The sequence below is a fragment of the Typopeltis vanoorti genome, chromosome 1 (assembly GCF_054136105.1).
Source record: "Typopeltis vanoorti isolate ZY-2024b chromosome 1, IOZ_Tvanoo_1.0, whole genome shotgun sequence".
Classification (NCBI taxonomy): Eukaryota; Metazoa; Arthropoda; class Arachnida; order Uropygi; family Thelyphonidae; genus Typopeltis; species Typopeltis vanoorti.
The window spans coordinates 128148730-128166058 of NC_143549.1; the positions used below are offsets into that span (position 1 = coordinate 128148730).

Here is a 17329-nt window from a genome sequence, read left to right on the forward strand (position 1 = left end):
TGCTCATGTAAAATTTGTCATACAGTCTCCTTATCAATGTGCACCATGTCTGCTATCACCCAAATGCTTAATCGGTGATTGTTGCAGACAATTTCATTAATTTTTGCAATGTTTTGTTTGGTTCCTGCTGCATTATTCCTGCTGTGACAGGGTGACCTGGTCATTCGTCATCTTCAACATTTTCTCGACCTTCAGCAAAGCGTTTGTGCCATTCAAACATTCATGCACATGACATTACATTATCACTGTAGATCTCCTGCAACAGTTTCAATCATTTGGTCGGTGGTTTCTTCAATTTCACAAGGAATTTGAGATTAATGTGCTGCTCAAGTTTAATATTAGACATTATTCCAGCAAGCGTGTGTAGCTCAGTGGATGTGATGTTTGCATACCACGGCGCTTGGCCGCATGAAGGAAGACTTGGTTTCGAGTCTAGTCGTCGACTAGAGGAAATTTTTCTAAGCCTTTTTTCGACTGGTTCCCGAGTTAGTCGATCTCTGGCATGGGCAAGTGGGTTTTTCCTCTCAGAAACTCAAGAAAATCGACCGTAGAACCCACATTATTTCAGACATTAAATATATTGTGTTAAAGTTAGGGACCACGAGATGGCAGCACATTTGAGCCGTCTCTCTTCACTGTGTACTGCTTAATTAGTGATAGCCTTGGGCCATCTATCTCTGATTGGTACCAGTGGAGATTGAACTGCCCACTCAGTCTCCAAAAAGTTAGATAGGGCTAAATGGCCTCGCCTACCCCCCCATATATGGGAATAAAAAAGGCGTTAGCTGATTTTTTTTTCATTATTCCAGCAAAGTGACTAACCTCACAAGTGTTTCTTTTATAACTGCCTACAGACTAACTATGAGCAAAGTGAACAACACTTATCTCAACTGCATTTAGAATCTTCTAGGTCATTCATGGTGCAAGCTCATCCCACTGCTACGAGTACACGATTCATAGCGCACCTTGTCTTGTTATTTAATAGCCACACCTCGTGTATATGTATGTATGTGTGTATGTATGTATATACATGTATGTATCTATGTGTGTATATATGTGTGCGTGTACACGCACACACACACACACACATACATACACACACACATGCATACATATATACACACATACATACATATACACAAGGTGTGGCTATTTTTGCCTGTATATAAAAAATTTTGATGACTACAGCCAAATGTGGACAAATTTATTTCCAGCATACTAATAAATCATATTGCACAAAAATTGCATTATAAATTTCATACAAATTAAATTGCAGCACGTTCTTGGCAATTTACAAATTTTCTAAGGTTGCTGTTAAGGAATTAATGTACAGCGCTTACAGAAAACTATGCCAAGAGAGACACTTCAGAATGGAATATGCCCATCCTGAACTGTGATGTGCGATGCAGCTCTCACAACATCGTACTGCTTAGCCCCAAGTGATTCAGGAGTTTTTTGAAGCAAACTGGCGCACTTTTCCTAAGAGCGAGGATAAGACCCTAATTACAACTTTCCAGATGTTTATAGACTTTTATCAGATTACACCTCTTTCTCTCATTCATAAGTATTTACAGTCCATGCTTTTAACTCTTCTCTGTACCCTTTCCACAGTTTCTTTATCTCCTCAGCTTCTCAGGAGACCAAATCTGTGCACAGTAGTTCAAATGAAGTCGCATCGATGCCTTGTAAAGAGGCAAAATGACTTTCCTATTTTTAAATGTTACTATTCATTTCAGCACCAGACTTAACCTCTGAGTTTTATTTGCAATGTTTTCTATGTGACTTAGAACTTCAACTTCCTATCGACCACAACTTCAATATCTCTAGCCCCATCAATTTCTTCAGGCATAATCCCATCAATATAATATGCTATTGGAACGTTCATCGTGCCAAGGTGCATAATAGCATTATCATTTGCCCACAATTCCAACCTACTGAAATCATTCTGTGAGTACGATATATCAGTTGCTATCCTGATTGTCCTGCTTAACTTTACATCATCAGCAAACAACTGAACAATACCTGTCTGGTCCTTCTTGATAACATTAATGTATGGACTGAATAACAGTGGTCCAAGTACTATCCCTGGAGTACACTGGTCCCCATCACAGCCACCACACACCATTTTCTGAAATGGTGTGTGGTGGCTGTGATGAAATGGTGTGTGGTGGCACCTGTCCATCAGTCATCTACTTATCCAAGTCAATAGTTTATATTCCAATCCAACATTCCTCAGTTTATGCAACAGCTTTCATGTGGTATCCAATCAAATGCCTTACCAAAGTTCTAAGAGTATCATAGTGTATCCATTCCCTTTATAGAATTCAGCAATAACATTATTAGAAAATATGAGCAAATTGCTAAAACATGACTTCCCTTTAGTAAACCCATTCTGTTCTTTGTGAAGTATATAAACATACACATACATGTCTCATTTGGTTCACCGAACAGGGTTTCTAGACTCTGTTCCCCTTCAAGCATGCAGTGTGAATGATACCATTTATGTACATGCCAAATATACCATATAGATGCAGGACCTCCTGTATATCATTTTGAGGGTACAGCAGAGTTCTGCAGCTAACCATCAGATAGCAAATGGGACTGAAGCTGATGTCAGTGTGTTGGGAGGCTTCCCAATCAGCTACTGTATAATCTTGTGGCCATCTACCATTATCAAATCATAACTGAAGGGCTGCAGGGTAGTAGTTTGTAAGGTGGGGGGGGGGGTACTATCAAAGCAACGCCTACAAGTTTATCTCCTTTCGATTCATGTGTTCATGCTCTTTCTCCCCTCCACTATAGAAACAACATCATGATAAATATTTGCTGTGATCATGTAACAGAAATTATCCATGATGGAATAAGGACCATTAGAAGAATTAAGTGGAAGGAAAAAAATGGTGAGATGTAAATAACAGAGTAAAGTAGAGTACCCTCCCATGATGAGTCCTTGTACTCCTTGGAGGTGTCATGTAATAATAATGATGATGATAACATTCAAGCCATGAGTTTTCAAGAAGGGTTATAAGATAGTTCATGACAAAAAAAAAAAAAAAAAAAGCATATCGCAAGTGGCTTGAAACCACACTCTGGTTTAATTCTAATCTTATACTGAAAACTGCAAGAATTGAACAATCACTAACAAATCTAAGTCTGACATTGAAAGAACAAAATGTAAAACTTCTTCTGCACAAATGGAAGTAGTGTCTACTACTTGCTTGAAAAGGAAGGTGGCAAAATTTCAGTTTATGCTTCCACCTTTCTTCAACAATACCTAATGACAAAACTGGCATCATTATTCTGTTTCAACTTCTGCATAGAAGTCCGAGGCAAATTGTGTCCACCTATACCAGAGGACAATGCACAACACATCTTTCACCTGGAAGACCACCAGAAGGATCTTGAATAATCTTACCAAAGAGGACTGCAGGCCATGACAGATGACAGCCATCCCAACAACATGAAATCAAGCCCCCCCCCCCCCCCCCCAAAAAAAAAATTTAGACATTCCAAAAAATCAAAATATCAACCTACTGCTCTCACCTCAGTGCTCTCTAAAATAATGGAAATGTCATCAACAGTGATCTTCTTCATGAAGAAATGTCAACTATTCAGTAACTACTAGTGTAGATTCCACTACTCAAGAATTACATTTTCTCCTCACATCACAAACCTCTGGACATCTAGGAACTTGGGCTGTGGCCATCCACATTTCCAAGGCATCTAACAGGATCTGCCCCAGGAGGACTTCTCCGCAAATTAGCATCTCATGATCTACCACCCAATCTTTGCAAGTGGATCACCAGTTTCTCTTATTTATTTAGTATGTGTAATGGTGAATAGTGTTTTCTTTCTCTTTCTCTCTTCAGATCTCTGTAGTAATGTAGGTGTTCCTTGAGGTTCCGTTATATTATTCATCCCATTCCACATACAGATAAATGACCCCCCCTTCTCTTTCTCTCTCGATGACTTCAAACCCTATCAATAGTAATGCTGATTACAGCACTCCATAAATTCCCAAACATCTTGTCACTTGACACTGCTGTAATGCTAAAGGACACAAAACTGAAAATGATACCACTGGAGATGAAACTTATAGCCCAAGTTACAGAAAGAAGAGACCTCAACAGCATATCCAGAAGGAGAACTAGTTAAGAAAATATCTGCCCATCAAGAATCCTCTAACAACTAGTGTCCTAAACAAATACTCTCTATAACATCCTAAAGGGGGGGGGGGTATACAACCCAATTCATCTTCAGTACTTCCAATATGTTTTGTCTTTGTTCTACTAAAAGGGCCTTAATTCGATTCCTTTTATTTCTGATAACACTCAGCTCAACAACCAAGACCAGATCTGATTTTTTGGACTAACCCTTAACTCAAGCCTTTTCTGGCACATAACATCACACCTGTTCCAACTTGCCAACTTTTTTTTTCAACCCTCAGCAACACCAATTATTGTCTAAATGGTATTAAAACATACTGTAACTGATGCTACTGAAGAGAAGAGCATCAGACACATGGGATCATGCTAAATAATAAATACAGGATGTTATATTCACGCAATATTGATCAGAGAAAGAAAGGAGTGGCAATAGCATTCAACGTCAAACTCGAAGATAAACTTCTTATTGGGAAGAAAAAATATAAGTAGAGACATGGGTAAATTTCAAAATGGAGAATCGGATAATAAAATTTATTTGTACCTGTGTCAAACAAAAGATTCTCCTAAGAAAGAAATGCAAAAAATGTTCAGTCATTAAAAAAGCAGCTAACACAAAGAAAACAGAAAAGCTGATCCTTGTTGGAGGTCTAAACAACAAAAATAATAATAATAATCAAAGGCATGCAAAAATGTTTTAGGAAAATTTGAAGAAAAAGGGCACAGATCATGATAATGTTTTATTAGCCTGCTAAATTTCTGTTCACAACACAGATTAATCATGCCAAACACCATGATTCCACAGATTGTATATACTGCCATTTGACAGGATGCCACATGATAAGCTGATATTTAAATTGCAGCACATGGGTCTGGATGTCAGATTGGTCAACTGGATTCAGGATTGGCTGTCTGATAGGCATCAGAGAGTTGTGTATGGTGGGGCAGTTTCAAGGAAGCAGAGGGTTACAAGTGGGGTCCCACAGGGCTCAGTACTGGGACCTATACTGTTTAACCTTTATATCAATGACATTGTCAGTGGATTGCAAGGGGATATTCAGTTGTTTGCGGATGATGCGAAGCTGGGAAGGATTATTAGTAATAGTACAGAAGCGGCAGCCCTGCAAGAGAATTTGAATAAGCTAGATAGATGGGTAAATGAATGGGGATATCGGTTTAATGCAGCAAACTGTAAGGTCTTGAGGCTTGGTAAACATCGATGATGATTGATAGAAACCTGAAATTTAGGGGACATATTGCAAAGGTGGTGAAGGTAACACAGAGGATTGCTGCAATAATGAGGACGCTGACCTGCAGAGACAAAACAGTTATCATTCCATTGTATAAGACCCTGATCAGACCACACATAGACTATTGTTCTCAGATTTGGTCCCCAGGATTTGAAGGGGATAAATTAACTGCGGAAAGGGTACAAAGGGGGATAACAAAGATGGTTTCAGGACTGTACAATGATAGTTATGAGGATCGGCTGAGGGAATATGGACTGCAGAGTTTGGTGAATAGAAGAAGGAGAGGTGATATGATTGAGACTTTTAAACTGTTGAGAGGTGGTTACAGGGTTGACACTGGGGAGTTCTTTCGCTTGGTTGAACAGCGGGAAGGAGTGATGACAAGAGGCCATCCCTGGAAGTTATGAAAGGAATCTGTGAACAAGAGGGTGAGGAGTGGTTTCTTTGCATGGAGGGTGGTTGAACCATGGAATCCATTGCCTGATGGAGTGGTGAGAGCGAGAACGGTCAATAAGTTTAAGGAGTGGTATGATAGACTTTGTGTTTCTTAGGGGAAGGGGCCTCCCCTCGATGAGTCTTGATAGACTTTGTGTTTCTTAGGAGGGGCCTCCCACGATGAGTCTTTTGACTCCATGGAGGCCTGAATAATAATAATAATAATAAATAATAATAATAATAATAATAATAAAGATGTGCAAAAATTCATATGAAGAAAAAACACAACAAAGAAGGAAAGTCGTATTGACTATATTATTGCTGAAGATATCACTATCGCTGATAGTGATATCTTCACATTGATTCAGAATACACAAGTATATCAAGGATTTTAAAATTGGAAGTAATTATTACTTATTTTGAAGCAGAATAAAAATGAATACTATACTGAAAATAAAAACTGATGCAGAAGGTTGCTGGCTAGTGATAGGCAAATTTGAAAGAAAACTGTTGACAGTGTATTAGTAATAATGTAAACTTAATCATGTAGCATTGCAATAATATCTTATATACCTCTTGAGGATACATATCAAGAAACTCTTCATCATTAATCATTCTGGATATCTGGAGTAATTATTTTGAAACACTGTTAAATGATACTGGTAGTGACAGAAAAGTGATAGAAAATATTCAAGAAGGAATGCAATCAGGAGTATATATTATTGAATACTGATAGATGCCACTGGATGCCTGAAATGTAAAAAAGTAGCTGAAGTAAATGATTTTGATCAAATCAGCTCAAAGATGGAGGTATAAGAATTTTACAGCAATTCTTATCAGCTCTATCACCACTCTTATTTGTCATCTATATGAATCACATTATGAAATATTGTGGCATGAAATTTGAGATCAAAATTGAAAATATTTGACTTAATTCTGTACTTTATGAAGGAGATGTTATACTCCTAAATAAATCTAGTAGAAATCTTCAGTATTCTTTGACTACACTGAACAACTATTGTAACAGATGTGGTAGGAAAATTAGTAATAAAAAGCCAAAACCATGAAAATATGTAGGAACATGAAAACATCAGCTGCATCCAGAATGGAAAATCCAGAGAACAGCTATGATGTAGTTTTTCATAAGCAATAAAAAAAAAAAAGCTGTGATGTTAAAAAACTTATGCTGTTGCTTTACAAAGATGGGCCAATTCTACAGCATGTTCCATGACTTATGGGCCAATTGACTTATGGTCAACCTTATACAATATTTCATCTAGACTAAATAGTTGAAATATTTAGCTAACTGAAAATATTTAAGCTCTTAGCTATTCCGTATATTGCAAGTGTTGTAAAGACTGCACATCGTAGTGTCACTCTGATAAGAAGTATAAAATAACATGTAGGAATAAGAAAGTGGTTGTACCACTGTACAAAGCACAGGTCAGAATACATCTGGACTATTCTATGAATGTTGGCTATGGAGAGAGAGGTTGAAGGAATGTGGATTGCAGAGTTTGCTGAACAGGAAAAAAAGAAGTGATAAGATAGAGACATTCAAGTTAGCAGGCAGATTTTATCAGATTAATCCAGAGGGATGTTATAAAAAGAGTAGAAGGTGAGAGGAGAAGAACCAGAGGCCATCCCTGGAAGTTATGAGAGAGTCGTGCAGAAGGGTGTAAAGAGTAGATTTTTTACATGGAGAATTGTCAGTGAATAGAATGCATTACCAGAATGTGTTGTTAATGTAGGGAGTGTTGAGGATTTTAAGATTCAGTATAATAAATATGTTGTCAGTTGAATGAACTTCTCACATTGAGCTTGCCCCATGAAGAGTGTAATAATAATAAGAAGAATATTATAAACACCAACAAACAACAGAAATAAACAAAGCTGGTATGTGGAACTAGTAGAATCTATATGGAATAAGAGAGAAATTAGTGAAAACACTACAGTTGCAGTATACAAGAGAGCATTCAAAGAGTTTTAAATGGATCATCTGAAAGATGATAATAATAAATTTAGTTCAACATCTGAAAGTTGTTAGAAATACAGTAGTTGATCAAATACTAGGGACTGCAAATATAAGAATTTATAGAAAATCTAGAGGAATGAATAGATACCATTACTGGCAGTATACCATATTAAAAATGAAGATATTATGAAGGAACTAGACATTATTAGTATTCAAGATGTGTGAACAACACTTAAACAGACTTGAAGAGGGGAAACATTATTATTATTATCCATGACACCTCCAAGGGGTCCGGAGACTCATTGCATGAGGACACCTATTGTACAACTCTCCGTCTCAACTACTACACCGAACTCTACCACTAATCAACAACATCAGCGCCATCTACTGCCCACCACCACAGCTAGTATTTTTTGTCTGTAAATTGCGTGTGTGTTCTGAAGAGCCGATTTGTCTGTGTGCAAGATGAAAAACCTGAGTATCCGGGAGGGAAAAATCTTGCTCCCATCCATATGAGATCGGCTAACTCACCTTCAATTGAAAAAGTCCATATAAAGATTCCTCCCATCATGACGAGAATCGAACCTAGCACATATACAATTTTATGTGTGCTAGAAGACCAAATATAACATCTGACAACAGAGAACATCTGCAGGCATGGCTGGCCGAACGATTGGCATATCTATTCTCCAACAAACATGCTGACAGTTCAAATTCAAAATCAGACATGGATGTTTGCGATTATCTTTAGGTATGAGATGAAATTAATCAACAGTGTGAGAACGCCGCTCTAATGTATTCAAGATCTGAAATGGCTTGAAAAAGTTCCATGTTTAGTCTCTAGCGCAGAGTTTCCAGATAAAGAAATAAATAAAAATACAAAAAAATATAAATTAATAAAAATAAAAAAATTAGAAAAAAATCCTTATCAAATCAATGATACTAATGCACTATAGGTCTACAATGTGAGCCCCTTCTCATGGGCTCACATTGGTGAGTATGGGCATGGCAAACCCGAGATACCCAAGCTACATCTGATCTCACTTCATACAATATACACTTGGTATATCATATCTGGAGACTGGTCTTCTACTCTCCTTTCTCTCTACTCTCTCATACTTCTTACTCCTCCCCCCCCCCCCCCGTTAGTGCTATTAGAGCAACTCGAGAGCGAGGGGTGATTCTTTCCTCTCAAACTGTAGTTTCCACTATCTACTAAAAAAAGTGGCTGAATTCAGGTCAAGGAGTAGTGGTTGACACTTGACAAAAACTTAACCATTGAAACCGAATGAACTCTAACCAACCTAAAGATACATGCCGGCTTGTCCGAAGCCCGGTCAAACAAGGGTTGCATCCACTATTAGGGAACCAAGATAGCGAAGGCGAAAAATATGCTATCGCAACAAAACATCACCTAATAGACAGGAAAAACATAACAGCATAGGAACATGGAATGTAAGCTCTTCCGCAAGAAGGAGCATTGGAAATACTACTGCATGAATTAGACAACTACCGATGGGAAGTGATTGGACTCTGCGAAACCAAATGGACTGAAAAGGAGAATTCCACAATGAACAGCACAAAATCTTAACTTCAAGCAGGGAGGACAACAAACACCAAGAAGGAGTAACATTTATATTAAAACCAAAAGCTCAAAACTCTCTATTGTCCTACAATCCTATCTCACCTAGGATAACTAAAGCAAGATTTAAAACATCAATCGGATCACTAACTATTATTCAAGTATACTCACCAACTTCGACATCATCATTTTGTTGAGAGTTTATTTTTCACTTGGTTAGACTATAATAAGTTTAGTTTAATCCTTTATCCAAGTGTGAGCAAACAAAGTTTGCACCTGAAAGTATCTTCAGGACTGAGGTAAGGCAGTACAACACCAGGCAGCTCGTTGCAAAGGTGGAGAAAGTTCTCATCACTCCTATCTCAGTATCTCCCATAATTCAAAGCACATCTCCTTGCGGATACGTGTAATGCTGTGCATTAAGGCAAGGGCCACTACCCATACCAGTTTCGACCTTTGTACACCCTTTGGCAACTCCTATAGGTTGGGGTGACCTCTCATTGCTTCGGCCTTGGTGTCGCCACTACTGGGCCTGGCTCCCACTGACGAGACCTCAAAATTGCTTGGTATTGTACTGCCTTACTCCAGTCCTAAAGTTAATTTCAAGCACAAACTTTGTTTGCTCACACTTGGATAAAGGATTAAACTAAACATATTATAGTCTAATCAAGTGAAAAATAAACTTTCAACATCTTTCTCTGAATCTAGAGTAATTTAATAATAAGGTTGTACACCCTTTGGCAACCCCTATAAGTTGGGGTGATCTCGCATTGCTTCTGCCTTGGTGTCTCCACTACTGGGCCTGACTCCCACTGACGAGACCTCAATAAAGGTTGAAACTGGTATGAGTAGTGGCCCTTGCCTTAATGCATAGCATTACATATATCCGCAAGATGTGATTTGCATTATGGGAGATACTGAGATAGGAGTGAAGAGATCTTTCTCCACCTTTGCAACGAGTTGCCTGATGTTGTACTGCCTTACCAAAGTCCTGAAGATACTTTCAGGTGCAAACTTTGTTTACTCACACTTGGATAAAGAATTAAACTAAACTTATTATTTTCGACATCATCAGAAAAAGACATTGAAGAGTTCTATATAGATTTGCAAAAAGCAGTACAGCAGACATCAAGTCAAGATCTCCTAATTGTAATGGGGGACTTAAACGCAGAAGTAGGCAAAGACTGGGATACCTGAAAAAGAGTAATAGGAAACTTCAGGTATGGAGAAAGCAATGAACGTGGCGAAAGACCGCTAAACTTCTGCTCAAATAATAGACTAACAATAACCAACACTCTCTTTTAACATCTAAAACCCCAAAGAAAATGGACATGGATATCACCAGACAGACAAACCAAGACAAGAATATACAGACTATATTATTGTAAACCAAAGATGGAAATCAAGCATCCTAAACTGCAGATCCTTCTCTGCAGATTGTGGATCAGACCATGCTAGTATTAGCAAACCTAAGAATAATGTTAAAATCTGAAGTTCAACTAGAACTAGATAAAAACCCGAAGGAACTACCAAAACAGAATATAAACATTGAAGAACATTGGTGCAAATTAAATGAAATAATATTAAATGCAGCAAAAAAAACAATAGGTTACACAGAACGAGAAAGTAAAAAGAATTGGATCTCGAATGAAGTAAAAAGATTAAGCGATCAAAGAAAAAGCATGAAACTAAAACAGAACTATAACAGAAATGAATATAATAGATTAACCAGAGAAATTAGAAAACTAGTTAAAAGAGACAAGAATAATTGGCTAGAAGAAAAATGCAAAATGGCAGAAAAGCTATCAAAAGAAAACCTTCATGGATTATATAAACAAATAAACCAAATTAGTAACACACAGACAACAAAAGTTATAATGATCAAAAACAAAGAGGGACAACTAATTGAAAGTAAAACAAAAGGAATGGCCACATGGGAAGAATACCTCAAAGATTTATATAATAAAAACAGCTCCCAAGATATTACAATTCCAGCCACTGAAATGGAAGAGGAAACAAATATCTTTACCAAAGAAATAATAGCACACAGCATAGAAAAAAAACTCAAAACTAGGAAAGCACCTGGCATTGATCAAATACATGCAGAATTCTTTAAAGCAAGAAAGGAACAATTTTTGGAACCATTAAAACATTATTTGTAAGGATCTACAAAAAGAAGCAGTGCCTACTGATTGGACCAAATCAGTCATAACTCCTATATACAAAAAAGGAGATAAAACAGAATGCAATAATTACAGAGGCATTAGCCTCCTCAGTATTCCAAGTAAGGATTTTATGAAAGTACTCCAAAAACAAATTAAGCCACATATAGAACTGGCACTAGGAGAAGAACAAGCTGGTTTTAGACCATGACGAAGCACAATTGATCAATTATTCACCTTAAGACAGCTAATAGAAACGACACTAGAGTACAACCAAGGTTGCTACATAAATTTCATAGACTTTCGTCAGGCATTTCATTCAATCCATAGAAGAGAACTATGGAAAACTATGGAAGAATTTGGAATCCCCAACAAAACTATAAGAATAATAAAGAATCTGTATGAGAAATCTGAAAGAGCAATATGAATGGAGGATACTTTAACCAACTGGTTCCACACAGAGAGCGGAGTAAGACAGGGATGCAATCTGTCACCAGACCTGTTCAATCTTACACTGGAAGAAGCAATCAATAAGGCCTTAAACAATGAAGACTCCGAAATCAAAATATATATCTGAAAAATGTGACAAATTTAAAATTTGCAGACAACAATCTGAAAGTGCAATATGAATGGAGGATACCTTAACCAACTGGTTCCACACAGAGAGCAGAGTAAGACAGGGATGCAATCTGTCACCAGACCTGTTTAATCTTACACTGGAAGAAGCAATCAATAAGGCCCTAAACAATGAAGACTCCGAAATCAAAATATATGGGAAAAATGTGACAAATTTAAAATTTGCAGACAACATTGCATTACTTGCAAGAACAGAAGAAAATCTACTGCGAATTTTGATAAAATAAATTAGGAGTGTATAAAATCTGGATTAAACATAAATATAAACAAAACAAAAATTATGCAAATAGGAAAAAGAAGCACCAATCTAATCTGAAAATTGAAATTGATAGTAAGAATCTAGAGCAGGTAGAAAACTTCACCTACCTTGGAGGAGTTATTGAGTACAATGATGAAATTATAAAAGATATAAGCAGACGAATCAGTCAAGCATCCCAAACTTTTGGACGACTTAATAAAATATGGAAGTCAAGAGACATCAAACAAGGAACAAAAGTAAGAATCTATGAAACAATGGTCCTCCCAATACTCCTCTATGGAAGTCAATGCTGGAATCTCAAAAAGGCTGAAGAGAAAAAATTATTAATTACTGAAATGGGTTGGCTAAGAAGATTGCTTGGAGTATCTCTGCTAGATCGACTAAGAAACTAAGACATAAGGAAACGACTAAAACAAGAAATAACTATAATAGACAAAATCCAGGAAAGAAGACTGTGATGGTTTGGTCATGTGACCAGAATGGAAAGAGAAAGACTACCATCTAAAGCACTGAATACAACAATGGAAGGTAAAAGATCCAAAGGACGGCTCAGAATTTGATGGAGAGACAAAATAAAAGAGGACCTGAAAACCAAATCACAACACGGGACACCAAACTGGACAGAATTGTTCGGACTCTCCCAAGACAGACAGAAGTGGAAAGAATTCATTCGGCCTCATCATCATCCAAATAGATGATGGAAGAGAGAAGAAGAAGAAGAAGATAGGTCTACAACCTTCTGAGTGGAAGTCACAAAAAAAAATAATAAATAAATAAAAACTTATCAAGGATTATGATAATGAGGAAATTTGGGGAAAAATATGCTGGGCTCAGCTCAAAACAGGGATTGTCAGATTAGATTTTCACTTTAAGACAAATTGTTCAGAAATAATTGGAATAAAAATATAACAAGAGGATCGTATTTAAGGTTTGTAGATCAGGAGAGTGCATGCAACAAGGTACCTAAGAAACAAGTAATTCAAAATGCTACAATTATATGGAATAAACAGGATATTATACAGAACAATAAATATTCATTAGGTATACTGTAAGCCAGAAGTTAATACTGTAGAAGATATAGGAAGAAAGTTTGATGAAAAATCAGGGAATAAGAAAAGATGCATACACTCTCCACTTTTATTCATTGTCTAAATATGTGAATCAGATTATGAAGTTACATTAAATTTAATATCAAAAGGTTCTTCACTTCATGCAGATGATGCTATACATTAAGGAATACATAAGGTGGAGAGGATCCAGAGGCGAGTGACCAAGATGATAGCAGGTCTGTGGAATGAACCGTATGAGAACAGGTTGAGGATTTGTGGGTTGCAAAAATTGATTGATAGGCGGAGGAGGGGAAATATGATTGAGACATTCAAATTACTGAAGGGTTTCTATAAAATTAATTCAGAAGATATTTTTGAGAACAGGGCTGGTTGTGGGAAGACTAGGGGACATCCATGGAAACTGGGCAAAAGTGTGGTTAGTAAAGGTGTTAGAGCTGGGTTCTTTACTTTTAGAGTAGTGAATGAGTGGAATGCACTCCCTGAGTCTGTGGTGGATGCTGTGACAGTGAATGAGTTTAAGGCGAGGTATGATAGATACTGTATGAATGTCAAATAGTTGTGATGAATATGATTTGGGGCCTCCCTCGATGAGTCTAATGACTCCCTGGAGTTGCCCGTAATAATAGTAATAGTAATAATAAATCCAGAATTCAGGTGCTGCAATAAGTTTAGTATAAAAAAGCAACAATAAAAACATGAAAATCATAAAAAAGGACAGGAGTAGAGATAACATAAACTGCTCACCTATAAACAAGTAAAATACTTCAGTTTTTCAGGCTCACATTCTGCGACAAGGCAAATTAAATACAAAATTGATCATATAATATGTAAAGCTAGTATGGTGGGGACAAATGAATAAATTTATATGGAATAAGAGAAAAATTTGTTCAAACAAATTTTAATTTATGGATCACAGAGTTGGGTTTGAAGTAAAACAGTTGACTGAGAGCTAGAGACCACTGATATGAGAGTTCAAGAAAAATCAACAGTGTTAAGATGTAAAAGAAGGTATTAATCGCAGAATCATATTAAAACTGAAGATTTTAGATGGCATTGTTAGCACTCAATAATGTGTAAGCAGATCTGATCTCAAGCAGTATGCAGTCACTTAAACAGAGTGGTAGAATAAAAAGATAGCAAACAGAGGAAGAGCAAAATGTAGATAGAGTGATGCAGTCAAATGTAACTCATAAGTCTGAAATATAACATCTGACAGTACTGGAGTCCTAATACATAACAGACTAAATGGAAGGAAAAACTGTTGATAACAAGTTAGTCATCATCATCATCATTACCACCATCAAATTCCTGATATACACCCTCAAGGGGGGTACAGGATATTATGACAATAAGAAATAATTGAGTATGAATTGTTTTCTTTCAAATTTATCTCTTATTTATCAGGTCTCCAATATGGAAATAATTAATATCTGACAGTACTGGAGTCCTAATACATAACAGATTAAATGGGAGGAAAAACTGTTGATAAGAGGTTAGTCATCATCATCATTACCACCATCAAATTCCTGATATACACCCTCAAGGGGGGTACAGGATATTATGACAATAAGAAATAATTGAGTTTGAATTGTTTTCTTTCAAATTTATCTCTTATTTATCAGGTCTCCAATATGGACATAATTAATATATCGTTCTTCTAAGACACAATACTTTTAATTGCATCAATCTACCTAGACCTCTGTCATTCTCCTGCTTTTCATTTTTATTTTATTTTTTTTTAAATTTTGTTTCTTTCTGTCATCCTGATATTAAAACTTGTTTACAAGCCTTTCTTTCCCATTCAATTTAAGTGACCACCATACAACCTTAAATTAGCTCTGCCAACACCTTTTTAAATGCCAACAATATCAAGTTCCTTTCTAATATCTTCATTTTTAATCATAATTTCAAAATTAAAGTGATAACAAAAAAATAATAATAAATTGTTATCACTTTAATCATTCTGTGCTGCTCCATCATTTTGTTTAATAGAAACCTGACATGAGCCTCCATTGGTCAGTTGAAATAGACGAAGCCCTTTGATTAGAAAGACCTAGGTTCGATTCCCATCAGCGACTTGAGGAACCTTTATCTGGTCTCTTTCAATGAAAGGTAAGTTAATCAGTTTTATTCGTATGGAGGTGGAAGAGGGGGGGGGAGTTCACCTTGAAACTCAAGTTTTTCATTCCCCAGAACAAGCAAACCAGATCCGTGAACACACACGCGCGTGCACAGATTACAGTCATGAATATTTCCCTTAAGGGATGCAGCAGAGGAGTGACAAGCTGGCTGCATTAATTCATCACAAGTCCCCTCATTGGGGGGGGGGGGGGAACTTAACCCATCTTAAGGGACAGATGAGAAGGATAGGATATCTATGACCTAAAGTAATCCTGTTAAGAAGTTAATAATAATGTAAACTTAACACTTAATCATGAAATAGTATGGCAGTACTACCATAATTTCCTCTATACCCTTTAAGGGCAGGAATAAAGAATGTGATAATGATGTGAATTTAAATATGTGAACAGTGTTCCAACAGTGTCTGCAGCTATATGGGTGAGAAGTAACATCTTGAATGAAAAGCCTAAGTCAATATCAAGATTATAATAAATCTGGACCTAGACACAGAACATAAACTCAGCAAAAATACATACTATAGAAATGCTAATAAAGCAAAAGTCAAGAAAATGCTAGTTCTTGCAATGCTGCAGCAGACACCAAAAACAATATAAAATACTTATGGCAGTAACTAGCAGATCAACCTTAGAAAACACTGAAGACATAAGGAAGAAAGGAAATCCACCACTTTCCAAACAGCAAGTGAAATGTGTCTTCACTGATGATCAAAAGAATTTCAAAAACGGTATTCAAACCTACTTAGCGATCCAACTTTTCATAATACAGCTTTATTGTTATTGTTATATCTGATTTACCACGTGGATCAGACAAGTTTGCGCTTTTCAGACACTGAAAAGTGCATTATGAGAGCAAATTGGACTTTACACTTTTCCCAGGAGGAAAAGTCTACCGTCCCTGTATATAACAAGCAGCTAGATAATGCAAGATTTTTCAAAACACATCTTCCAAGTCGATGTAAAGCGCAAAGCATTCATAACTTAGAAAAATGGTTATAATAATTACTGTAATCATTGTGACAGCTTGTTTCCTGAGGAAATAAATTTTGTAATTATAAGCTATTTCTCGCAGCCTTGAGGAAAAACAACAAAACGCATAAAAAAATAATAAACCAAAGGCGTGTTAATCAAACAGTTATCAATTAGTTAAGAAATTCACTGCATTATTATTTATATAAGTCACTGGATTGTTCCACATATAAAACAGCTTCCATAACAAGCTCTTACCACCACCGAACTTCGGTAGGTTCATGTTTGTTTGTCAATACTTGTGCATCATCTGTTAATATTCGTGTAGTTTATAGCAATTAAAGACCCTTAAATGTGCATATGTTCTTTAATTAAAAGCAGATGTTGTAACCAACAACACTGCACACACAGATATAGATGCCCTTAAGTTAGATTATTTCACCGCATGAACGTACTCCGTAACCATAACAAACAAATTTGTGACCTTCAAACAACTGAGTGTTACATGCTTCCAACTGCAATATTAGTAAATCAATTCTCGAAATTCGCTTAAACGTCGCCAAACCAAACAGCTACCTTTGGGTGGGTAATGGAAAATATTATTTATATTTATTGCTAATATTATATTTGGATTTGCAAATGCAGTAACAATATTTCCTGACAAAATTTTAGAAAATAACTGTACTGATT

The 17329-nt window shown here is 36.5% G+C and overlaps 1 protein-coding gene across 1 annotated transcript in view; it reads right to left on the reverse strand.

The window, feature by feature from the left end:
- The window catches only part of LOC150110414 (uncharacterized), a 163493-nt gene extending 146378 nt beyond the window's left edge, over positions 1–17115 (reverse strand). The window contains exon 1 of the mRNA XM_090393596.1: positions 16898–17115. Within this exon, the coding sequence (XP_090249722.1) occupies positions 16898–16922 (25 nt within the window). The 5' untranslated portion in view covers positions 16923–17115. The remainder of the gene's footprint in view (positions 1–16897) is intronic.
- Between the last annotated feature and the right edge of the window lie 214 nt (positions 17116–17329).